We start from the raw sequence: 23,562 nt of genomic DNA, 5'->3' as shown, positions 1-23,562 counted from the left end.
GCATTTGAGCTTTCCCTGCTCAGGCCTCACACCTCCAGACACTGACAGCAGTATAGAGTCAGCACATCGGGGCTGCCTGAGGCAAATTCACAATTCTGTAAGGTAATAATAGCATCTATCTCAGAGCTGTGATTAAATAAGGGAAAAAAAAAGATATGTCAACTGTTTCAGCCCATGTAAGTGTTCAGTAAAATGCTGGTGTAGTTACAGCAGCAAAGGAGCTTGGCATGCTGAGTTTGTGCTCCAATATAAAACCTAAAGATCCTAGTCTAAGGGAACCAGGGAAGAGCCAAAGGCCTTAAAGGGGCAGAGAATTGCAAAGGGTTCGCATAACTCACAAGAGATAATCATTTTCCTACTGTAAACCCTTTAGGGGTCACTGTCCATCAGAACCCCTCTGCTGATTCACAGGTACTTCCCAGGGTACCACTAAATATCTGCAAGTGCTGCCAGTTGTCACACTGTGGGAGTAGAAGGGCTTACTGGTATTTCGTGGGGTCAGGGATACTGCGAAACATCCTGCAATTGCATAGGGAAAACCCTCTATAACATACAGCAACTGTGCTGGGGTTGAGAACCTAGGTCTACACTACCTCCCTAGCCTACACCCACTACTCTGTTAAAAGTTCCTTAAAAAAAAGTGCCTTCTCAAGCTCCTGGGGTCTTGCTCAGCTTTGCGTACCCTTGGATTCCAGTATAAATCTCATCTCACTCTAAAGCTCAAGCAAAAAATAGATGAGATCTTAAAGCAATTGTTTGTACATAGTCTTAACAGGAAATTAGGGACTACTTTGGGGAGTTCCCTCAGTTCAAGGTTTTAACCTCCATATCACACCTCTTCCCCTATAAGGACAAAGATGTGTGTAAAACTGTAGGCATCTGGTACACTCAGACCTTCTCTTCTTTTTTGGCACTGGGGATTGAACCCACGGGTGCTTTACCACTACTACATCCTCATCCCTTTTTGAGACAGGGTATTGCTAAGTTGCTGAGGCTGGCTCTGGACTTGTGATCCTCCTGAATCGCAGGAGTGCACCATCACCAGCTCTTAGTCTCTGATTCTCACAATACCAGTTGGGAACTCATCCTGCGAAATGGGTTTGAGCTTGGTTTGCATGCCACTGCCAGCCCATTCCCTTTCATCAGTTTAATTCTTCATTCAGTCTAATCCATGAGATTAGATTATTCTCAAGTCCTTTTGGTCAAGGATTTCTGGAACAATTCCTTCCCTAAAGTAGAAAATAAGGCAGAAAAACCAGAGTTCAACCTGAGCTGAGTAAAGTGGGGAACCCCTGAGTGTTACCCACTGAATACTCCAGCCACAAATTAAGGATTGTTAGAATACAACCAGGATTCCCACCCAGAACACTACCAAGAAACTATATAAGCAAATGAGCGCCATTCTTGCAAGCTTAAGCTGGATTTCTGACAGATTTACTTTTAATGACAAATGCTTCAACCTGGGTTTGCAGGGCAATGATGACATAAAGAGCTGGCAGAAGTCCCCATGTGACTCTTAAGGCAGGTGGGGGTCCTGCAACATTGTATTCTCACCAGGCCTGCTGCTGAGAGGGATTAAGCTCTAGCTAAATTAAAAGCTCAAGCACATAAACTGGGCACAGATACACATGCCTACAATCCCAGCTATTCTGGATGCTGAGGCAGGTGGATTTCAAATTTGAAGCCAGCCTGGCCAACTTTGACTGAGGATATAGATCAGTGGTAGAATGTTTGCCTAGCATGTGTGAGACCCTGGGTTCAATCCTTAAGACTGCAAATAAAATAGAAAAAAAAAATCATAAAAAAAAAACCCTCAAGCATAAAAACATACTCATAGACCCAATGGAACAGAATTGGGAACTCAGAAATCTACACATAGATCTACAGTCAATTTTTGACAAAGGCAGTAAGAATACTGGCGAAAGTCTCCTCAATAAATGGTGCTGGGAAAACTGCAAATCCACATGCAGAATACTAAAACATAACCCTTGTTACAAAAATCAACCCCAAATAGATCAAAGACTTAAACAGACCTAACACTATGAAACTACTAGAATAAAACATGAGGAAAGGCTTCAGGACATTGGTCTGGGCAAACAATTTTTGGATATGACCCCAAAAGCCTAGGCAATAAAAGCAAAAACTGACAAACAGGATTACATTGACTGAAAAGTTTCTGCACAGTGAAGGAAAAAACAGAATGAAGAGACCTACAGAAGGGAGAAGGTATTTGTAAACTAGTCATCTGACAAGGGATTAACTCACAAGTATAAAAGGAATTCAAATAATAACAACAAAAACCCCAAATAATCTGATTTAAAAATGGGTAAATGACTGTTGATATTTTTAAAAAAGATACACAAATGGCAAGAAATATACAAAAAAATGCTCAATATCACTAATCATGAGGGAAATACAAATCATAACCACCATAAAATAAAATTTCACTGTAGTTAAATGAACATTATCAAAAAGACAAAAAAATTAAAGGTGAATATTTGGAAAAGGGAGAACACTCAGATAATGCTGGGTAGGAAATGTAAATCAGCAGAGCCACTATGGAAAATAGTATGGAAGTTCTCAAAAAACTAGAAACAGAACTCCCATGTGATTCAGCAGCCCTACTACTGTGTATACACATCTCAAGGAAAGGAAATCAGCAGGTCAGAGACACCTGCACTCACATGTTCACAGTCAACACATTCATAATACCCAAGATATGGAATCAACCTAGGTGTCCACTGGTGGATGAATGGGTAAGGAAAGTACATTTACAGAGTGGAATATTGAAAGCATAAAAAAGAACAAAAGTCTGTCATTTCATATTCATGGATAGAATATTAAGTGAAATAAGTCAGATGCAGACAAATTCTGGGGGCTGGGGTTGTGGCTTAGTTTTAGAGGGCTTTCCCAGAGTTTATGACACCCTGGATTGGATCCCCAGCTCCACAAACACAAAGAAAACAAAACAACCAAACAACAAAAACCCGATTCTGCATGTTCACATTATGTAGAAGTTAAAAGGCAGATCTTACAGAAAGAGAGATATCTCTAATCATAGAATGATTAATGGTTCTGGAGTGCGGCTGGAAGGAGAAATAATTTCTCAGGTTTTGCAGTGCCAAGAATTAAACCTAGAGCTTCGCTGTGCCACTAGGCTATATATCCCCAGCCCCACTTCAGAAGTGTTCTACAGCACAGAAAGATAACAATGGTTGACAATAATTAACTGTTTATTTCAAATTAGCTTGTACAGAGGATTTTAAATGTTCCCAACACTAAGAAATGATAAATGAGATAACCAATATACCAATCCTGATCTGGTCATTCCACATTGTACACATGTACTGAAATGTCACACTGTATCTGATAAATAGGTACAACTGTATGTCAATCAAAAATAAAAAAAAAATAGGTTAAACAACAATCTCTCAAGCATCTCACCTGGTGTGTTCTCCAATAGGCACTGAAGAAGAATCTCCCCCTTCTGTAAGACACTGTCTGTCAGGAACTGATGTTCATCTATATCATTCTTAAATTGCTTAAGACATATAGGGAAAGAAAAGGGAAAACAAAACTTCACTACTATTGTTTTACAAAACTTAAGTGAACACCATGCAAAGTGGCTTGAGTCCTCTAACATGGAAGATACCACTTGGTCTGCAGAATTCCTCAAGTAAAGAGTGTACTAGTTTAAGTTCATCTTCCTTGAGCCTAATTTTTGCTTTCTTCTGTTTAGTTTGACAAGAGTTTTCCCTGACTGAGGCTGGCTCATGAACAGATTTATTGTTGTGCCCTATTTTATGGGGTTCTCATCAACTCACAATAGTATGGGTTTCCCAAAATAAACCCTTTTCTACTGGACCTGATAAGTAAGAACAAGCAATGTGGCTAGTGACCTCTGGCAGCTTCGGCCTCCACCTCAGGGTAACTGCCTCCACCAGGGAAGTGGCAAGTTTCCCAAGCAGCTCATCTGTTTTGCCTTCACAGCTACCAAACTTTGTAGTCGATTGTTTTAATCTTTTTTTAGTTGCTAAGAAACATTAGGTCAAAACTATGACCACCTTTAATCCGTGGGGCATAATTCGGTGCTTAGTTGTTTTTCTTTTTCTTTTTTTTCCCTTAGGTACTACAGATTAAGTCCAGGAGCACTTAACCACTGAGCCACATCCCCAGCCCTTTTTATTTTTTAAGACAGAGTCTCACTAGGTTGTTGAGGCTGGTCCTGAACTTGATTCTCTTGCCTCAGCCTCCAAAATTGCTGGGATTACAAGCATGAGCCTCCATGCTCAGCTTGATGCTTAACTTTTTTTTTTTTTTTAATATTTCTTTTTAAATTATAGTTGGACACAATATCTTTATTTATTTTTATGTGGTGCTGAGGATTGAACCCAGAGCCTCACACGTGCTAGGCGAGCGCTCTACAGCTGAGCCACAATCCCAGCTCCTGGTGCTTAACTTTTTGAGCCATAATTTCACTCTTGGATTTACTTTTTTCCTGGTTTCAGTCTTCCTCTACCCTGATATCTACACTTATTTTATTCCTTGGTACTCTTATGAGTTGAGATGCTGCCTTAACCCCACTGAGTTAAGATAGGCAGAGTATGGGAAAGGCTTCAGTTGAAATATGTGAAAACACAACTGGGTGTGGTGGCTCGTGTTTGCAATTCCAGTGATTTAGGAGGTTGAGGCAGGAGGATTACAAGTTTGAGGTCAGCCTGGGCAACTTGACAAGACCGTGTCTCAAAATAAAAAAAATAAAAGGGCTGGGCCACTTCATACAAACCCAAATGTCAACAAAAATTGTTTCTGTGACATACTGAAGAAACGTGACCTGCAAGCCCAGAAACACATACAGGGTCTGGGATTCCAGACTCTTTTAATGAACTTCACAAGTGTTCAGATTTATTCTCTCAACATGGAGAATCTGTGAAGTACTAGGGGAAATATTCTTGGCTTTACTCAAGAACACACTAATGACTGTATATTCCACTGTCCTCTTTCTGCCTCAGGAACTCAATGGGCTTATTTGTCACATAACACAAAATTCTATGGTAATTATAATTGTAAAAATAAAATAAAAGGGATGGGGACGTAGCTCAGTGAGAAAGCATCCCTGGATTCAATCCCCAACGGGGCTCTCCCCCTCAAAAAAGCCATACCCACAGCTAACACCTTAAAAGTAATTAAATATGTGAGCATGCACACTTGCTTATAATAGTTGGAATTTTTTTTTTTTTTTTTAAATACTGGGATTTAACTAGGGGTGTTTTATCACCTAACTACATCCCCAGCCCTTTTTATTTTTTGTTTTGAGGCAGAGTCTTGCTAAATTGCCCAGGCTGGCCTCAAACTTATGATCCTCCTGCCTTAGCATTACATCTGGATTACAGGCATGTGACACCATGTTGGTTTGGCCTCCAACTTTTCAAGGCCTCAGCCTCAGAATAGCTAAAATTATAGGTGAGCACCACCTTGCCCCTTTTATACTAAGTCTTGATTTAAGCAGGAGCCAAGGTTAATTCATACATACACAGGTTTAGGCCTCACTGACTTGCAGGAGTAACTCCTAGCTCAGATCTCAACTGTACTCACAAAGCAAGATAGTTGCTGGAAGTGAGGTGCAGAGAATGGCGTGAGGGATAAAATGAAGGGAATGGGGTTAGCCTATATGTACCTGTTAATGACAGGCTAGGAAAGACCATTGAGGTAAGTCTAATAGGGCATTTCCTCTTCTCTACAGATTTATGCAACGTGGGGTCATGGAGTTGGCTTACAGAGGACCCTGAGACTCGGCCTTCTCCAAGCTCTTTCTGGAACTCAGGCTACCTCTCTCCACAGTGCAGTAAATAACATTCCTGAGGGTGGAGCAGCTGGCCTCCCTGCCAGATTTTGGTTGGCTCAGAGATAGAAAACAAAGGTCTTCCCTTCAGCCTGGGTGTGGTCCCAGTCAGGCTCTGAGTCAGGGTGGTGCAGCCAGAGGAACTTGTAAATCACGCCCTCTTCTGTTGAAGTTAATGTCAGGTTTTAAGGTTATACAGATTTAGAGAAGACCCCTTTTAGATTGCCATGAGACTCAGACCACAAATGCTGTCTCTCCCCTCAGGAAGAAGTTACGAAGGCTTGGCCAACCAGAGGTTAAATGTATTAGCTGCTTAATAGAACATTCTGGGAGGCTGGCTTATTTATTTATTTATTTTAACCAAAGTATTTCCACAGAATTTTTTTGTTTTGTTCTTGGAGTACTTCTTACTCTCTACCTTATCTGAATCTATTTCTCTGTCTTTAACCTCTCTTTCTAAAGAAAGTCCTCTATGATCCCTCTCCCTCCCTCAGTTAAAAAGGTAATAGGTTTGTCTAAAAAGATGGAGATGCTGGGCTAAGGAGGTAGAGGTTCCCTTTGATGTGATAAGAGGGTAACAGTGACTCAGTTAAGAAAGGCCAGATTGTTTAGAAGAGGGGGAAACCCCGAAATCCCTGACCTTTGTCCTACTGTATCTCTTTCCCCTTTCATAAAAGCTTTCCATTCTCCAAAGATGGTCTTTTTTTTCCTTAATATTTATTTTTTAGTTTTAGGTGGACACAATATCTTTATTTTACATTTATGTGCTGCTGAGGATCAAACCCAGTGCTCATGCATGCTGGGCGAGCACAATACCACTGAGCCACAACCCCAGCCCCCCAAAGATGGTCTTTGAGACAGAAAGGTCTTCTCTACCCTCATCTCCTTTATCCTACTCAAAACTGGTTTAGAATAAAACCTGCTTTTCCCTCACCAACCTTCCCCCTGAGTTTTAGTGGAGCCTGATTAGCAGTTAAGGTCTTTTCTTCCTGGCTTCAGGATAAAAATTACATAATTTCAATATGCTTAATCCCATTCAATATGCTTACCCTAGGATCAAGTTAACTGGATCTCACAAAGAGGTATTTTTAAAAGAATGGAATCTTAATGAAAAGGAGGTAACCTGCCCCCCGAAAAGCCAAACCCAAGCCCAAAGACACACAGAAGCAAACTGATGTCAGATTTTTGTTTAAATCTGCTTCATCTGAATGCCCTGTTGACATTCTGAAGTCAGGAAAATTTCAGCTTAGATACTTAAAAAATAACAAAGCCCATCAGAACTTCTGAGATGGAATGTTCTGTATCTGTACTGTTTGGAGTGGTAGCCATTAGCACTGGGAATGCAGGTAATGCAAGTGAAAAATCTTAATTTCAACGTCATCCGTGACTGGTGGCTCTGTAACAGTGCAGGCCAATAATTATAAACCCTGAGATATTTGGAAAATTATAATGCAGAACACCCTGAAGTATTTACAGTGTATATTTTCTTAATTCTATTTGGCCTGGGAATCAATTCATTTATTTTAAAAAGTTTTTTTAATTTTTTTTTTGTACTGGGGATTGATCTCAGGGACATTTGACCACTGAGCCACATCCCCAGCCCTTTTTTGTATTTTATTTAGAGAATCTGAATTGCTTAGTCCCTTGCTGCTGCTAAGGCAGCAGATCCTCCTGCCGCAGCCTCCGGAGCTGCTGGGATTACAGTCCGGCTCATTTTACAAAGTTTTACACTTAGAATTTGAAAAGCCCCTCTGATTAGTTTCAGCTATAATTGAGCTACAACATATTAGGCATCAGTTATTTGAGATTTTATTTTGTGATTAAGTGCTTTTGCAATCACTCTTCGAAAGTAAAAAGGCCAGAAGCCAGGACCACACATTACCCGGTAAAGCTGCAGAGAAGACTTGAGACCTGTAAGACTAGACCTGGGTGGAGACCCAAGGTTAATGACATCTGAGACATCATATAGCCAGCGGATCAGCTCTTCCAGCTGACAGCAAAACGTCTGCAGAGACAAATAAATGAACACAAGGTATTAGTGACTGAACTCCTATTTGTAATCAAAAAACTAAAAATATCAGGATGGCTCTGGGAATGGTGTGCACCTCTCAGAATTTCCTTCAGGCTCCTCTCTCCCCGTCCCCTGCCTGTTCCCATCCCATGACGCCAGACCTTCCTCTGCCAGAGCAATGAGAAGCACCACTTGATTCTGTCTCCCTTTAGTCAGCTGTGACACCAAATGAGAGACTAAGAAAACCCAGCCCCTGCAATGGGAGTGAACTGTAAAGGCAATGGATTGGACAGCCGAGAGGAGCAGGTCTGTCCTGGAAACCAATTCCTGGGACAGCACCATTACTATCAAACTGTTTCTAAGGGAACAAATCCTGACCAACGTGAACCCATTGCTGAAAACAACTTTTACCTCGTGCTATCTCCATCTTTTACCACAAAAGACAACATGTCCAATAACCTTGGTCCTACATGCTATCCAGGACAAAGAAAATAACACACGTGACTTCAGGCAGGTTAAAACCCCCCACGAGTGCTAGGACATGTGGGTAGCACGGGCTCACAGGCCCTCGCCAAGCTGCAGGCAAGCATCCTTCTGCCACCTGGTGGGGAAGGAGGGCAGAGGGATGCCCAGAGAGTGGGGAAAGGCACGTTCCTGAACCTTTCCCAGGGGTTGGTAACTGCACAAAGTCCTGATGTGAATTATTTAATTTAATCGACACAATATCCCAAAGAGGCAGGGCTCCACATTTCACAAAGAAGCAAACTCAAGGGACTGAGCCAAAATCCCAGAGGCAGCAGTGCCATGATTTACAGTCCAGATCTGCCTGACCATTAGCAATCTATTCCACCCGGTATTGATCACATCTTCAGATTTTTTTTTGTGTGTGTGTGTATGTGTGGTACTGGGGATTGAACCCAGGGCCTTGAGCATGCAAGGCAAGTACTCTACCAACTGAGCTCCATCTCCAGCCCCACATCTTCAGATCCTAATAGGCAGCCAATGAAAGGTTCAATGGCCGAGAATTCTAGGACATGGGACACCTAACACCCCTTACTTTGTGGAGTACACCACTGTGGCAGAGGAAGCACTGAGAAGTCCTGCAGTTGAGAGAGCTGCTACCTTTGTAAAGCCCAGTGTTTCCTAAGGGCACCTGCACATGAACCCTTTGTGCAAGATACCTGAGAGGAAAAGCAGCCAGGGCTAGTGCTTTGGAGTCAGGATCTGCAGGGTCCACCTGGGTCTGATTCCTGGCATTGGTCCCACACACTCTGCCTTCTTCTCCAAACAGCAAAATGATAACAGTACTTATGGGCTAAGATGTTTTTTAAAAATATTTTTATGTATATTTTTTAGTTGTAGATGAACACACAGTATCTTTATTTTTATGTGGTTCTGAGGATCGAACTCAGTGCCTCATGCATGTGAGGCAAGAGCTTTAACCACTGAGCTACTGCCTCAGCCCAAGAATTAAAAAAATAAATAAAAAAATTTTTTTTAGTTGTGGTTAGACACAATACCTTTATTTTATTTATTTATTTATTTTTATGTGGCGCTGAGGATTGAACCCAGTGCCTCGCACGTGCTAGGCAAGCGCTCTACCGCTGAGCCACAACCCCAGCCCCAGGAATTGTAAGAACTGAATAAGGTGCAGCACAGTGCCGGGAACATGAAAAGTACCATCCCCGCCCTGCCCCAGGTCCTTACCTGCACACACTGCAACAGGGAGGCTTTCCCCTGCTCTTTTCTGGGATCCTGCCTTTCAGCATCTGGGTCTGAGAATGGCCACCTGTCCAACACAGCTGGCAAGGAGGGGTGTGTTTTCAGCAGTCTAGAGGAGACCCCAAGCATCTGGCTGCTCACCAGATTGCCTTCCCCTGCCAAGTCTCGAGCCTGGACAAAGTTGTGCAGGCAGCAGTGGTTCTGTCCCTTGGGACATCCAGGTCCTTGGACAGTAGTCCCAGAAGGAAGCTGGCTCTGGCTGGAGTCCGATGGAAGGGAAGCTGGCCCATCAGTGTCTGATACTTCCAGGGAACTCTGCCTCTCGGCGACTCCAGAGGGCAGGGTCACTAAGGTGGGAATGGCATCTAGATAGGAAACCAAACTAGAAACCTGTGTCAGCCGAGTGGGCAGGGCAAGAAACTCATCGTCATTCTCCACCTCTTCTTCTGATTTCCATCTAGACTCCATGTAGGCAGGGCGCCGGACACTGTGGCAGGCCCTCTTCTCCCTTTCTGGCCTAGGTGAAGGACATCTTCTGTCCCTTGTCCTCAGCTGGGGAGAACCGCCCACCTCGAGGTGTTCACCCACAGGAAGCCGATTCTTCACGCCCCTCAGGGCTGTCTCTCTGCTCTCCCAAGAGGCATCTCTACTTCCTGGGACTTTAGGGGTGGATGCAAGTTGGCTCCAAGATGCCAGGCCCATGCTGCCCTGCTTCTGGGACACTTCAGAGGGCCACTGCTTAAGGCTTGGCTCTCTAGGCCCAGAAAATGGCAAGGTAGGGGCCTGTGCTGGTGGGCAGTTGGGGGAGACATTAGTGGGTGATTTCAGAGTACTTGCTGGAGAGACAGAGAAGCTATCCAGGTCTACACCTGAGTCCTGCAGGACAGGGTCAGCTGGCACATGGCTATCAAGTTGCTTTGGGAGCTGAGGCCCAGGCCTCAGGGGGTAAGTATAGTCTAGCAGGTCTTCGTACTCTTTATTTGGGTTCCAGAGCGGGGAGTGGCGATCAGGGGAAGGAGGCAAGGAATCCGGAAGCACACAGGCCCAGTACTCAGCCTGGAAGGAGAGGCGCCTCCGGCCCAAGCCAGTAGCATCACACCCAGAAGCCGCAGACTGTGATGACCACTGGAGCTGAGGCCCTGACCCCACCAGAGAAGGGGGATTCTGAGAGACAGCCAGCTCCAGGGAGGAGGGGATCTTGGTAAGGGAGCCATTCTGGGTTTCCACCTTCTCTTGCTGATTCTGGAGACTGCTGCCTGAGGAGGAGGCAGAGACACTGCAGCTGGACAATTGAGGAGCAGCAGCCCCTGGGCTTACGATGGACTTCCACGGTGATGGGAAAGGGAAACGTGAGATTTGAGGCTGTTGGCTGAGCACCCAGGGGGAACCAACTGGGGAAGGGTCATCTTCAGTATCAGCCTCATGTCCTGAGCAAAGAGCTGTAGTTCTGGGCATGTCAACACTCTGAGGTAGCTCCTGGGAGGTAGAAGGCTTGGTCTCCTCCATCTGCAATAGCAAGGGACAAAGAGGCACTCGGGTGAAAATAATCAAACCCAATTTCTTTTCCCACGACAACGCAGGCAGGAAAAATCTCAAAACGTAAAAAAGTCTGTGGCCTAAGGCAAGAAGCAGAGTGATTCAGGCTGCCCCCAGGCAGTCCCCCACAGCAGAGATCCCTGTCCCCAGTCCTTTCAGAAGTTCTTCCTCCATGGATGGCCAGTTTGTGAGCAAGCAAAACCCAGCTCTGTCATGCTGCAGCTGGAGAGCACTGCCCATTCTTTGAGAAGCAAGTCCTGGGTGGGCTACCTTTGATCATTATGTGGCTGACAGGAGATCCAAACCCCACCAGGCTGTACCCTGCTCAGCTTGCTCCCCAGTGGTAGGTGAACTCTGACAACATAGTCCCTCACCTCAGCCTCTTCATTTTGAATTTTTAATTAGCTCAGTGAAAAGCTCAGCCTCCACAAAGGCAGGACAGCACAATTGTTAAGGGATGGGCTTTGGAACCCAGACCTGAACCAGTCAACTCCTAAGCTCTGCCACCTTCCAGAACTAAGATTGAGCCTCACTTTGCTGGTGTGTAGAGTGGGGAGGGTAACAGCACTGCCCCTTCAAAAGGAAAGGGTCACTGAACTCTTGGAGCAAAGCACTTGGGAAGAGCCCAGGTACTACCTCGATAAGCAAACTCACTCTAGTGAAGCTGCCCACTTCTGTGCTGGCTGACTTGCTACCTGCCCCACCACACCAGCTCAGGTGCCTGTGTGTCCCAGCCCCTTGCTCTAGTCACACTCAAGAGTCTCCCCACAGGATGGGGCCCATGGGGAAGCAAGCAGCAGCCAAGGTCACAATGACATCAAGAACATCAAAGCGGGCTGGGGATATAGCTCAGTTGGGTGAGTGCTTACCTCCCATGTACAAGGCTCTGGGTTCAATTCCCAGCACCACAAAAAAGAAACAAAACAAAACACCAAAGCCATTCCCAGGAAAGGTTTGGCAAGCAGAATACAGAATGTCAGAATTGGAAGGGACAGATCATTAGGGTCACCTTCCAATTATAAAAAGGCCTTGAAAGATGCAGTGACTTGGTCACATTCTCAGAACCTAGTCAGATGCCCAAGAAATTCTCCTTAGCCATAGACAGTGCTGTCCCCTACAGGGGCTCTGACAGGTCTCCTGGTCCCAAGGGAATTCAAGTCTCAGGGCCCTCAGAAGCCCAAAATGTCCCCAGGGTCCTCTTGAATCCTTCAAATCACCAACTCAGCGGAAACACAACAGGGCTCCAAAGGTCCCCTGGTCTAGCCCCCGGGGCAGCAGGCTCTTGGCCATACCCTCACCAGTCCTCAAGGTCAACAGTTATGCTCTTGAGGAACAGGAGACACCATGGACAGAGTGGCCTCCTGGCCTGGAGGCCTACCTCTCCAAGTGAGTCTGAGACAGAAATCCGCATTCCCAGGCTCCTCCAACCCGCACCATGGCAGGGAAAGGATGTCAGTCGGTGAGGAAACATCCACACTCCCAAAGGACAGCACTGTGTCAACCCACAGTCCTGTTTGCCTTCCTACCTACCTGGCTTTCCACAGAGTGCAAGAGGTCTCCAGTTCCCACGCTGGCATGAGGAAGCAGGCCATTGGGGGCAGGCCTAGACCTAACAGCTGCTCTGCTGGCAGGGTTGGCCTGTGGCAGGTAAGCTCTGCAGGGGCCGGCATGGGCAGGTAGCCCCTCCGTCCCCCACACAGGAGAGGCCGGCCCTCCTTCAGCCTCTAGGCATTGGGGCTGCTCCTGGTTCATAGGCCCCGGCACATCCACCTTTTGCTCCCCATGGCTCCATCTCCCACAGGACTGGGCCTTTGCATCTGCAGATACTTCCAGCTCTGCCTTTTCTTCACCCAGGGCCATCAAGCTGTCCCTAGGTCAGGGCTCCCCTGAAGCCTTCCACTCCCTACGAACAGGAGAGAAAAACAAGATTTTTTTTTTTCCATCTGTGTTCAAGAAACCTTGTTTTTTTTTTTTTTGTTGTTGTTCTTTTATTTTATTTTTTAAAAATATTTTTTAGTTGTAAATGGATCTTTTGTTTTATTTATATGTGGTGTTGAGGATCAAACCCAGGGCCTCACACATGCCAGGCAAGTGCCGAATCACTGAGCCACAACTCCAGGCTCAGTTTGTTTGTTTTTTTTAATTTTAAATTTTAGTTGTAGTTGGACACAATACCTTTATTTATTTATTCTTATGTGGTGATGAGGATCGAATCCAGGGCCTCGCACATGCTAGGTGAGTATTCTACTGCTGAGCTTCAACCCCAGCCCTGGAAACCTTGGTTTTTAATGTTTAAGACAAACATTTTGGCCAAAGGGAAAAAGAAACAGTGACTATGTCTACAGGGAGGGCTAAGATACAGGGTTTCCCCGGCTTCAGAACTCTCAGAGGGAACACAGAAGCACATTTTGTCCTCTGTTTTTATGGTAGCTGATTCTGTCCCAGCAGAAGGAATCCAGGAGGGTCAGTACAGGTGTTAAAGTGCAAAAGGCTTGGTGGGCCTGCAGCACCGGCCTAGTGGAGGAGCAGGGCAGTGGCAGAGAAGGAACTCTATGGTGGTGAGCTAGCTAACTGCCAGACGGTCCTGAGATGGAGGACCATTCTGTCCTAAAGTGTCACACTCCTGTGAGGCTGAGTTAGGGGCAACTTATATAGGAGATGGATGATGGTAGGCCTTTTGACAGAATCCTGATCCTAATCAACCAATCCTGATCCTAATCACTAGGTGTTTCTTCAGTTCTGCAACAAAGAACAAAGAGCAAAGGTTTTTATTTCCTTAGGCTGTTTTTGTCACTGCTTGGTTTGCCCCCATGCAGTTCCTGACATCTTACACAATGGACAGGATAGAGGGGGCAGCTGCCCCAGGCCCTCTTGCTGAGCACCAAACTCACAGCAATGAAAGAAAACACACTTCACCTGATGACTGTGGAAGACGAGGGTCAGGTAAGGTTCAATAGGGAGACTGGGGGAGATAGTGCCTCAGCGCTCAGCTTCTCAAGTCCCAGTCAGAGTTAAGGTTAGGGTCCTGCCTATGTCACCTTTTCATACAGTCCCTCTGACCCAACCCCACTGAACCAGAGGCCCAGCTGGGCCCTCTCTGGGAACAGCCTACAGTGATTCTGTGTCACAACAGCCTGTCTGCCCATTGGCAGGTGATTGGGCCTATCTCTATCCCCTCTACCCTGGAGAATAGCAAGTTAGGGCATGCCCTGCCTCCCACTGGGCCCAAGAAAGGATACTTCTTATGGGACTTGGCTCTGCCTGGCAGAGGAGGCAGGGCCCTCTCAGCACATAGAACCGTATCCCAAGGCTGTGAATGAGGCTGGGCCTCTCACTCTAAGGATGGTCGTCAGAGACCTAAAGGAGAGATCAGTAACCTTTTCAGGCTAACCTGGCTTTTTAAAAAATTATTTTTATTTTTTTAGTTGTCAATGGATCTAACCTGGCCTTTTTTTTTTTTTTTTTGGGGGGGGTCATTGTTACTAGGGATTAAATCCAGCATTTTATCACTGCTATATCTCCAGACCTTTTTATTTTTAGATCAGGACTGGCTAAGATACTAAAGGTCTTGCTAAGTTGCTGAGACTGGCCTTAAACTTGTTGTCCTCCTGCCTCAGCCTCACAAATCACTGGGATTACAGGTGTGTACTCACTGTGCCTGGAGCTAGCCTGGGCTTATGATGATGTTGATGGCTGAGGGAAGCTGTGGAAACCAGGTGGGTAATGGTGGGACCGGAGTTAGTCCATGTGAGAGGGAGAGCCAGGTAGGCAGAAGAACACAAGGTGGGCACTCAGAGAAGAGGAAAAGAATTTGAGATGGACCTGCAAATAGGAAGAGATCTAGGACAAGCCTGGGCCTGAGATGGTCGGCCGGGGCTGCTGCTAGGGCAGGATGGTGCTGGGCTAAAGAGCTGACAGAAGAGCAGCTCTGGGAGGGCTTGGGAGGAGGTAAGGCAACTATGAATGCCCAGGATGTCAGCAGCCACCTGCAGTGACTCAGGCCAATCTCAAAGCTCAAATGAGGACAGAAATAGCCTTGTTTCCTCAGAGACTGGAGGCAAAGCATGAAAGAGCAGGCGCTGCTGGCAGCAGGGGAGGCTGCCAAGGGGAGGAGGCCGCAGCTGCATGCTCCTCACACTTGGCTCACATGTCAGGAAACACAACCAGGGAGAGAACCACATACACCTGAGACCACTCTATCCCAGAATACTAGAGTCCTCACTGTGTCCTTAGGCACATGAGGCTCCACCCTGCTTTAGGGGTGACCCTTCAGAAGAGCATGCACTTTATCAGCATGCTCATTTAATTCTTGCAAGCACCAGATAGGGCAGGAGTTAGTCAGAAAAACAAGTTTTGGACAGGTAATATATGGCTCAAATACAAAATGCACGACAGATGTGAAAGTCTCCCTCTGTCCATGTCCCCTGTTCCTCCAATAAATGATCCAGTGCATGCAGAACATTTCAAACAGTGGCTGGCACAGCACATGTACTAAGCATCAACTATTAACAGTAGTGTCATGGGGGCACTGACAGAATCAGTGTTAACAGGTCACCTTACAAGGAAGGAACAAAGGAGTTACACAGGAGAAACAGCAGTCAACCTTTCATATAAATCAAAATGTTTACCACCAGATACTCCCACAAACACAGGTAAGCAGCCTTAGTAGTTTTTGTGGATGACTCCTGCATCCCAATGTGTACACAAACATGATTATCTATTTTGGCTGCTATTTTAAAACAAAATACCTTGGAAACTGTTCCTTACCAATGCACAGGTTTCCTTTTTCTTTTTCATCATCAGTCACTTATATTAATGGATAGTTGGGTTATTTCCAATCTTTGCTTCTACAAATAATACTCTGATGAACAGCACATCATCTGCACGCATGCCAGCATCCTGAGGTGCAGAGGACCTGCACACGTTACCAGAAGCCTCTGGGTGCTGTCAATCCAGACTCCCACCGGCATGTGCCAGTGTGGCATCCCACTGAAGGAAGGGCCCCTTCTCACTTCAGATGGGGAAACCACAGCTCAGGAGTCAAGTCCAAGGGTTGTCTGACTCTAGAACCCAAGCTCTTTATGGACCAAGTAGGGAACCAGTGACAGAAGAAAAGCACAGACTAGAAGGAGAAGACTGGTGGAGAAGAAGGATGGAAGGACAGAGTGACCAAGTCCTGCTGAGAGGGATTTTCATGAAGCCACATCCTCACCTTGTGGCTCTTTAAGAAACTGCATATGAAGACATTTGCGGGTAAGTTGTGATTTCACAACTGCGGGAACAAGCTGAGCCCACGAGCTGGAGAAATTAGGGTGAAGGCCGAATCTAACCCACAACCCCTGACTGCTCCTTCTTGCTCCAGTCCTAAAAACTCTCTCAATGGCCAGAGTTCCCTATGCCCCTCACTAAGGAGTGTGAGTCAGTGCTAGAGCGAGATGAAGCCGGGGAAGACAAGTGAAAACATTTTGCTTTGAGGATGCATTGTCTTATCTGGACTTCATTATTCTTATCCTGGGGAAGGGAGTGTGGAGAACTACAGTAACTATTCTATGCTGTTCAGGAGACACCCTTAAGTAATTCACAAGGGCACATACAAACCTAATCTAGGTTTACCAGTATGACCAGAGGCCCTTCATTAAACGAGTTAAGGAGGTCTGAAAACCAATAATTTTCATGGAAACAGTACTTACAAAAAGACAGAATAAAGGGGGCTGGGGTTGTGGCTCAGTGGTAGAGCACTTGCCTAGCACATGCGAAGTGCTGGGTTCGACCCTCAGCACCACATAAATAAATAAATAAATAGAATAAAGGTATTGTGTCCAACTAGAGCTAAAAATATATATATATATTAAAAAAAAACAGAATACAGGTGGTTAAGCAGTCCCTTCACAATCTTATTTTATTGATCTGCCTAATAAGTCATGTCCTTCCCCTATACTGCATAATTTCTGAGAATTAGACAAATGTGAAAGAAAAGAATAAAAGCAATTATGCCTTCCAAATCTCACATGAAATGATACTAAATACAAAGAAAGGGAGAGACTGACAGGGATAGAGATAACGAGGGAAAATCCCTGATGTAGTAACTGTTGCTTGAGGGTGGGGCACCTGCTTGGACCTTCCTTCTAGAGACAGTGTGTCCCTCTCAGAGCAGCCGAAAGGACTGCTCACACTGAAGAGCATCACTTGCTATGCTGGCTCATCAACTTTAGCTGCTGCACTACAGTGGCTCCATGATGGCCTCCTTAGCTGGCCTCCTTCTTTGTAGGGAAGCATCAGAAGATGGCACTGAGTGAAAGGAGGCATCAGAATATAGACAATGAGGGGCTGGGGTTGTGGCTCAGTGGTAGAGTGCTCACCTAGCATGAACGAGGCACTGATAAATGTAAATCCTCAGCACCACATAAATGTAAAATAAAGATATTCTATACACCTAAAACTAAAAAATAAATATTAAAAAAAGAATATAAACAATGAGCAATGAAATACATCATTGCCTGAGAATGTCTGAACCCACTAACTACAACTGCTCTGTCCCTGTCCAAACCAAGAGACAGGCCACATAAGCTTTGCATATTCTAGGGACCACCTGGACTTTGCTATTAAAATCCTCCATAGTTTCCAGGACCCACAAAGGCTGTATGATCTACAAGATATAATTAGAAGTGAGGTAGGCTTGGCTTACTCTTGTCCTACATTAAAAATATGCTCAGCACCACGTATGAGGTAACGTTAACTCTACAAGCCTGGCCACCTGACCCTCCTGCTATCTGCTTATCACTCGAAGGCAGTCCTGTCACAGCTGCCAGGCTTGCTCCCACTCATTCCTGTCCAGGACAGAGAAAAGAGGAATGGGAAAGGGGGATGAAGGCTGTCCACTGTTGACTAAATCATCAAATAGAAAAATGATCCATTAGGGAGCATACAGATTCTTTCATCATGAATTCTCTTTATAACAATCCCGTTTATCCCAACTGTGTTCAAAGAAGTTCTGTTCCTACAGGGGCTTATCCCTGCATCCGAGATGGCCACCTTTGCTGGCACAGGGGCCAGGTGCTGCTTCACAGAGCAAGACTTACCAGTTCTGGGCCCCTATGGGTGAAATCTGTTTTCACAGGAGCCATAGGCATAGAGATAAATGCACACAGAGATGAATACACAGTGGCAGAATGTGGCCAATGAGACATGAAGCGGCTCTGCCTGCTTCTCCTCCTCCACAAGTATGAACCAAGGCAAGGGGAAAGGTGGGAGGGTAGGACCCACAGGGCAGGTGGCTGTGTTCAAGACTCCTGGGGGAGCTGGATTTATAGGAGAAAAGAATGTCAAGGCAAAGGCCAATCCAGGCAAGGTGGCTGCATGAAAGTGGGAAAAGATACATATTGGGGTGGCCCACAAAGGGGACAACGAGAGGTGACTTTGAGGCCCACCTCAGAGCAGGGTTGGTACAGGGAAAACTGTGACTGCAGGCCAATGGCCCAGAGCAACTGCTGTTCACCTGCTGTTTCCCTGGCTGCAGAAGGCTGCCTGGAGTCCCTCAGTCCTCAGGACCAGCCCATCCTTCCCTGCAGGTGAAATCAAAGCACAGTGAAAATGAAGACCAGGTTCAAAGCTACAGAAGAGTAGAGTAAGGCCTTTCCTGAACCATTAGGCATTGATATCTTTCTTTTCTTACTCCCTCAGGCTGCTTCTTAAAGTTCTGCTTTGGGTCCACAGAACAGGAGGAGTCCCCACAGCTATGGGAGGAGACAGTGGGTTCCTATAGATCATTATGCTGGGGAGTGCATGAGCCAGGCTAACGGTCCCCTCGCTTTCTCACCCACTCACCTCTTGGTTGACTGACTACAACCACCAGCCAGCCTCACAGCAAAGCCAAGGTCTGTAAATGGCTTTAGAGACATGCAACTGCCACATCTACAAGGAGCACGGCTGAGCCCAGTCACCCCTCCCATCATCCCAAGTTCTTGGGCCTCCTCCTCAGTCAGTAGAGTGTTTGCATCAAAGTTCAAAGAACAAGGATGTTGAGGACTAAATGCGAAACAAATGTGTTCAAATTAATTTTTCCCACCAAAGAGCCAAGCAGAAAAATAGTTTTCCTGGAACACAAGTTGCTCCTACTGTCAGAGGAAGCTGTATTGGCTCCACATGACTGCATTTCACAGGCCACTGGGTTTACTATACTGACAGTTTTCTGGGAGGCCATCAGGCTACACACATAAAGACTGATAAGAATCTTACCAATTTTCTCAAAAGATACTATAAAGAATGCCACTTAGTACACTACAATGTCCTCTTTGGAGAACTCATGAAAGAAGAATTCTATGGTCTCACTAACAGAAAGAGCTGCTTCTACTAAGCAACCCGTTTTTATTTTATAGGTGTTAGCAAAACAAATCTTGTTACAATACAAGCATCTTAGATTCCTCAAATCACCTAACAAGATAATGGACTTGCTAAGAACAGAATAAAGAGAAAAAATTCCTAAATATAAGATTTTATTCCAATACCATAAGAAAATAAAATGTAATGGGTTGGGGGTGTAGCTTGATGGCAGGGTGCATGCTTCACAGGGTGCATGTACCAGGCCCTGGGTTTGATCCTCAGTACCAAATCACCACCATCACCACCAGCACTAACACAACATCAACAGAACCTTCTAAAAGTTAAGCACAGAAGAAACACTTATTTTATGAAAGGAAATGTTGCCCAATTCTAGAATTGCAAAAATAAAATCAATAAACACACAAAAAAGGCAAAAAGATACTTAGGTTAGTACTTCACTATTAAAAAATGTGATCCAGGACCAGCAGCATCCATATCCCCTCAGAGCTTTCTGGAAATACAGACACTCAGGTCTCACCTACAGCCTTGGAAGCAGAACCTGCATTTTAGCAGAATCTCCTAATGACTTGCTAGGCACACTAACGTTTCAGAAAACACCAGGCTGGTAAGTAGGATGGTCTTGTCCAATGGCTTTATGATCACTGAGCAAGCAAGCGCACACATGCCAGGCACACAGAAGGAAATTTATGGTCCTTGTCCTGAAAGCTTCTGCAATAAGATACTTGAAAAAGCTCACATCTTGTGGCTAATTTTTAATGGCTAATTATGAAATGTCACAGCTATAAGGATGTTCCCAGAAAGAATAGTACTGTGGCTATACTAAAAACATAATCACATATTTGAATTTCTCCTGTGAAATACAAGTAAGAAGGGGAACAAAGATACTTGTTTTGGAGATGTGAAATAATTTAAAGAGAAGCTGACATGCCAAGGGGGGCTTACAGTTGGAAGGAAATACACACTTCAGTCTGTTTCCTGCAACCAGATGAGGGACAGGAAAACCTGGAAGAGAGGTAGTAACCCCCATGGGTTGCATGTGGCACCTCTAGGTCAGCAAACAGTCCAAAGACAACAGGAAGACTTCTTCCACTTTTCACATGTCTAGAAACAAATTTAAAGACAGGAAGCAGTTTCTTCATAAGAATAGATTCAGTTCTAAGGAGAAAAGCCACTCAAAGTTCACCTACACAAACTCTGCCTTTTGCCAAAGACTTTTTCTTGCTGGATGCGGTGGCACATTCTTATAATCCCAGCAGCTAAGGTGGCTGAGGCAGAAAGATGGCAAGTTCAATGCCAGCCTCAGCAATTTATCAAGGACCTACAGAATTTAGTGAGATCCTGTCTCAAAAATTTAAAAAAAGACCTTTTCTGTCTCTCATCCTAAATATTTTTTGGCAGTCACATCAGGCACCATCTATTTCATGCCTCTGCCCTATCACATGACCAATCTGAGTAACACATCACATTAAAAGTCTACAGTGGCTAGACATTGTGGTGCACCTGCAATCCCAGCAACTCTGGAGGCAGAAGGAGGATAACAAATTTGAGACCAGGCTCAGCAACTTAGTGAGAACTTGTCTCAAAATAGTTCAGTGGTCAAGCCCTGTTGGGTTCAATCCCCCATACCTAAAAAATAACAATAATAATAAAAATAAAATTCTAGAGCTGGGGTTGTGGCTCAGAGGTACAGCGCTTGCCTAGCAAGCAATGTACCTCAGCACCAATGATCCTCAGCACCACATAAAAAATAAAATAGAGTAACTGTGTCCACCTAAAACTAAAAAATAAATGCTAAAAAAATAAAATTCTACTGTGATACTTGGTCAAACTGTTATTTGGCACCCAATCTCTAATAGGTGGTAAGACTGTAGAAACATAAACAGATAATCTATGGAATACTTTTTACCATGGGAAGAGAATCAGGAAAGGTTTAAGGGATTTTTTTTTTCTTTTTTAAAATTAAGGATCATATAAAGACTAAAGGGTCTGAAGGGTCAAGTACTCTACAGAAAGTTAGTATTGGTGAGTCTGTTCAAGTATCTGTTTATTTTTATCCTAACAACTGCTGACAGCTACTAAATATTTTCTTTGTGCCAGGAACTATCTTAGGCATTTTATTATCAGTATTTTATTCAATCCTCAAAACCCACGGAATAGGTACTATTACTAACTCCACTTTACAAATGAGGAAACTGGGGCTCAGAGAAGTTAATTTACACCGAGTTTACTCAGCAGAGCTTCAGTCTGATTTGACTTAGCCTAAGCTCAGCTGTGAGAATTAATTGGCCCAACAAGTTAAAAGAATAAAAGTTCCTGTTTTTTCAACTTTTGGCCCCACTACTGCTTTTTGTTTTCTTCCTGCTTCCTTCCATCACTGAGGGCCTTCATCAGGCTAGGGGCTGGGGAAACCACAACAGAGGGCGGTGTGTAAAAACAGTGGTTATAGAAAGCAGCCCAAAAGAGGGCAGTGATCATCAGTTTTAGGATGGGGAAGAACTTTAAAAAAGCTTCCTAGAAGAGGTGAAACTGAGACCCTTGCTCTTTTCTGTACTAAGTGGAACAGAATTTACCCAGATGTTGAAAAAAGGGCCTGGAGGGAACAAGGTGAGAAATAGTGACTTGCATTTCTTTTAATCAATCCCAAAGCAAACTGATACAAAACCCATTGTCATGCCCTTTAACAAGATCCCTTACACCCCAGATCTGAGAGCTGATGGGGTATATGCCAAAGCTAGCTCCCTTGTGCCCTCGCCACCTGGGACTCCCAGTGAAGTCCAGTCTGCCCTGGCTCTGGCAGGTTTCCGCTCATTTTATTACAAACAATACACTGAACGCAACCTAGTAATTATAAAGGGTCTGGAATAGGTTTTGGACAAGCGCCCCTGGGCTGCTAGAAACCATTCTAGTGATGACAGCTGGAAAGGATAGCTCTTCTGGGTTAAAAAATGAGTCATTTTGCTTTTCTTTCTCTGTTACGGTCACAGCGATAGGACAGCGTTCTTCCTAGCCCCGGCATCAATATCCAGAAAGCGAGCGGGAGAATCGTTCGTCTCGATCTTTCCAGTGGGAATGACCCAGGGCTGCGTTCGCCCGGATCGAGAAGCAGGGTTCCCCCGCGTGGAGGCAGACGCGCGGCGCAGCTGCGGGGCCGCCAGATGTGTGGACACGCGCTCTCTCCGCAGGCCCTTGCCGCTCCCAGCCGTTCTTCAGCCCTTCTCCCGCCCCTCACCTCGGCCGGGTTCGGTATGCAAGATGGAGGCGAAGGCACGAGGCGCCCCCACCCCCAGGAAGCCTTTGTGCCCTCCAGCCCGCACGGCCCCGGGCCTCGCAGGCCGCCCAGGAGAGATCGCGGAGCGGAGGGAGCCGCACCGCAAGCGCGGGGCTGCCCAGGACGCTATTCCCAACGCCCGGCACCCCGACACGTACGTCGGACACTGCTTACTCACCGCACCTCGAACCTTCGCACGTCCTGGGCAGCCCCGCAGTCCCATGCGACAGCCCGAGCCCGGGATCCCAGGCAACAACCGTGGCCCTCCCGCTGGCGCCTGGAACGCTGGGGCGGGACCGAGCACCGGCCACGCCCTTCGGCCCGCCCTCTCTCCGTCCGCGCCGGGAGGCCGGAACAGCCAATCTGAGCCCTCAGTGTGGAGACTCCACCAATACACAGCCCGCTTCGACGAAAAGACCCCGCCCCTTACGTCGCCTTGGCCTATGGGAGACCGGATCTGCTTTGGCGGACCGCATTCTCGCCTTAGGCAGTCGTGGTTCGTGTTCTCTTTTTCGCGGGTAGAGGGGTCGTGGGAGGGCGCGTGGTCTAGGGGCTGGCACCGGGGAACTGCCCGGAGCTTCGAGGCAGGAGGCGCGTTCTCCTAGTTGTCGGCGGGGCGGCGAGTCAGGCATTCATTCATTTGTTTTGCTCTGGGCGCGCGGACGTGCTCTGGACACGCCGCTGCCGGGGAGGCGGGCTCTGTCTTGCTTTGAGCGTCTGTTTACTTTGGCGTCTAAACCTGGTGGCCTGACGCAGGCGGCAACAGGTGCTAGCTAGGGTTTGTCAGAAGCAGGCGCCGCTGGACGATCGCTCAGCCCGGCGACTGGTGTCAGCATTAAGGAA

At 45.9% G+C, this 23,562-nt stretch overlaps 1 protein-coding gene across 3 annotated transcripts in view; it reads right to left on the bottom strand.

Moving 5' to 3' along the window:
• Cep68 (centrosomal protein 68) overlaps positions 1-22,985 on the bottom strand; it is a 28,957-nt gene extending 5,972 nt beyond the window's left edge. For 2 of the 3 annotated variants that reach the window (XM_076833162.2, XM_076833160.2), the window contains exons 1-5: positions 22,898-22,985; positions 12,642-13,014; positions 9,561-11,081; positions 7,725-7,847; positions 3,445-3,541 (exon numbers count right to left, since the gene is read on the bottom strand). In XM_076833162.2, the coding sequence (XP_076689277.2) occupies positions 3,445-3,541; positions 7,725-7,847; positions 9,561-11,081; positions 12,642-12,971 (2,071 nt within the window). In that variant the 5' untranslated portion in view covers positions 12,972-13,014; positions 22,898-22,985. The remainder of the gene's footprint in view (positions 1-3,444; positions 3,542-7,724; positions 7,848-9,560; positions 11,082-12,641; positions 13,015-22,897) is intronic. The other variant, XM_076833161.2, reaches the window with a different exon arrangement.
• Positions 22,986-23,562: the final 577 nt, after the last annotated feature.

This window comes from Callospermophilus lateralis, chromosome 14, assembly GCF_048772815.1.
Source record: "Callospermophilus lateralis isolate mCalLat2 chromosome 14, mCalLat2.hap1, whole genome shotgun sequence".
NCBI lineage: Eukaryota > Metazoa > Chordata > Mammalia > Rodentia > Sciuridae > Callospermophilus > Callospermophilus lateralis.
The sequence above is the reverse complement of the archived record's forward strand: the minus strand, read 5'-3'. Positions and strand labels throughout refer to the sequence as shown.